Source organism: Cebus imitator, unplaced genomic scaffold (assembly GCF_001604975.1).
Source record: "Cebus imitator isolate Cc_AM_T3 unplaced genomic scaffold, Cebus_imitator-1.0 Scaffold217, whole genome shotgun sequence".
Classification (NCBI taxonomy): domain Eukaryota; kingdom Metazoa; phylum Chordata; class Mammalia; order Primates; family Cebidae; genus Cebus; species Cebus imitator.
In genome coordinates this window covers 2704970-2706803 of record NW_016107532.1, presented here as the reverse complement: position 1 = coordinate 2706803, position 1834 = coordinate 2704970, and the positions used below count along the sequence as shown (strand labels likewise).

Below are 1834 nucleotides of genomic sequence, written 5' to 3'. Positions count from 1 at the left end.
TTCTTCCCTCTCTCCCCTCTTCTCTTTCATTTTTCTTCCACTTTCTTTTCCTCATTTCCCTCCCTCCTTCTTTCCCTTTCTTTTCTTTCTTTCCTTCCTTCTTTCGTTTCCCTCCCTCCTTCTTTCTTTCCATTCTTCCTTCCCTCCTTCTCTCCCCTCCCTTACTCTCTCCCTCCCTCCTTCCTTTCCTTTCCTTCCTTCCTCCTCCCTTCCTCCTTTTCTTTCCTTTCTTTCTTCCTTTCTTTCCTTCCTTCCTTCCTTCTCTCCCTCCCTCCCTCTTTCTTTCTCTCTTCTTTCCTTTCCCTCCTTCCCTTCCTTCTTTCCTTCCCTCCCCTTTTCTCCTCTTTCTCTCTCTTTTCTTTCCTTTCTCTCTCTCTTTCCTTTCTCTCTTTCTTTTCTCTCCCCTTCCTCCCTCCCTTCCCTTCCCTCTTCTTCCCTCTTTCCCTTCCTCCCTCCCTCCCTTTGATCTCCCTCTCCTATTCCCTTCTCCCTCTCCCTCTCCCTCTCCTCTTTCCAACAGGGTCTTGCTCTGTTGCCCAGGCTGGAATGATGTGATCTTGGCTCACTACAACCTCCACCTCCCAAGCTCAGGTAATTCTCCTTTGTCTGTCTCCCAAGTAGCTGGGACTAGGGGTACATACCACCACACCTGGCTAATTTTTGTATTTTTAGTAGAGATGGGAGTTTCATCATGTTGGCCAGGCTGGTCTTGAACTCCTGATATCAGGTGATCTGCTTGCCTTGGCCTCCCAAAGTGCTGGTGTGAGCCACTGGGCCCAGCCTTAATTTTGAGAAGTCTAAATACAGAAATGCCTTTAAATCTTCATCTACTCTGGGAAGACCTCTATGAGAATTACAGTTTCTCACTAGCCTGTAGTCCCAGCTATTCAGGAGGCTGAGGCAGGAGAATTGTTTGAACCCCAGAGGCAGAGGTTGCAGTGAGCAGAGATTGATCCACGGTACTCCAGCCTGGGCGATAGAGCAAAAAAAAAAAAGAGAGAGAGAGAGAGAATTATAGTTTCCCTTTTTATTTATTTTCCCAATCATTTCCCATGATTAAATATTTAATTAGTCTACAGTCACTGAGACTTTTTTTTTTAAGAAACATGTTCTCACTCACTATGTTGCCCAGGCTGGCGAGCAGTGGCTATTCACAAGCCCAATCCCATTACTGATCAGCGTGGGAGTTCTGACCTGCTCCATTTCTGAACTGGGCTGGGACATCCCTTCTTAGGCAACCTGGCAGTCTCCTGTTCCCAGGAGGTCACCATACTGATGCTGAACTTAGTGCGGACACCCAATCAGCATAGCACACTACAGCCCAGAATTCCTGGACTCAAGGGATCCTTCTTCCTTTGCCTCTCAAGTATCTGGGACTACAGACATGTGGCCAGTGAGACTTCAGAAATTAAAAACCGTGTTGTAGGTGACATCAGTGAAAATGGTGGAATAAAGACACTCGAAAATTCATCCCTTCATAAAAGCAACACCAACCAAGAAAATGGCCATAAAGGAGCAGTGTGAACAAGAAGAAGCGAGAACGACCCCCGGACCAACAAAAGCCCATGCGACGCTGCATCCCGCGCCCAGCGCCTACGTCCCGCTGCCGTCGCCACCATGCCCAAGAGAAAGGCTGAAGGGGATGCTAAAGGAGATAAGGCCAAGGTGAAGGACGAACCACAGAGAAGGTCCGCGAGGTTGTCTGATAAACCTGCTCCTCCAAAGCCAGAGCCCAAGCCTAAAAAGGCCCCTGCAAACAAGGGAAAGAAGGTACCCAAAGGGAAAAAGGGAAAAGCTGATGCTGGCAAGGAAGGGAATAACCTTGCAGAAAATG

The 1834-nt window shown here is 48.0% G+C and overlaps 1 protein-coding gene across 1 annotated transcript in view; it reads right to left on the bottom strand.

Moving 5' to 3' along the window:
• LOC108318319 (leucine-rich repeat-containing protein 37B-like) overlaps window positions 1-1834 on the bottom strand; it is a 44665-nt gene that overhangs the window by 13338 nt on the left and 29493 nt on the right. The window contains exon 10 of the mRNA XM_017549344.2: window positions 1554-1750. Coding sequence (XP_017404833.2) covers window positions 1554-1750 — 197 coding nt within the window. The remainder of the gene's footprint in view (window positions 1-1553; window positions 1751-1834) is intronic.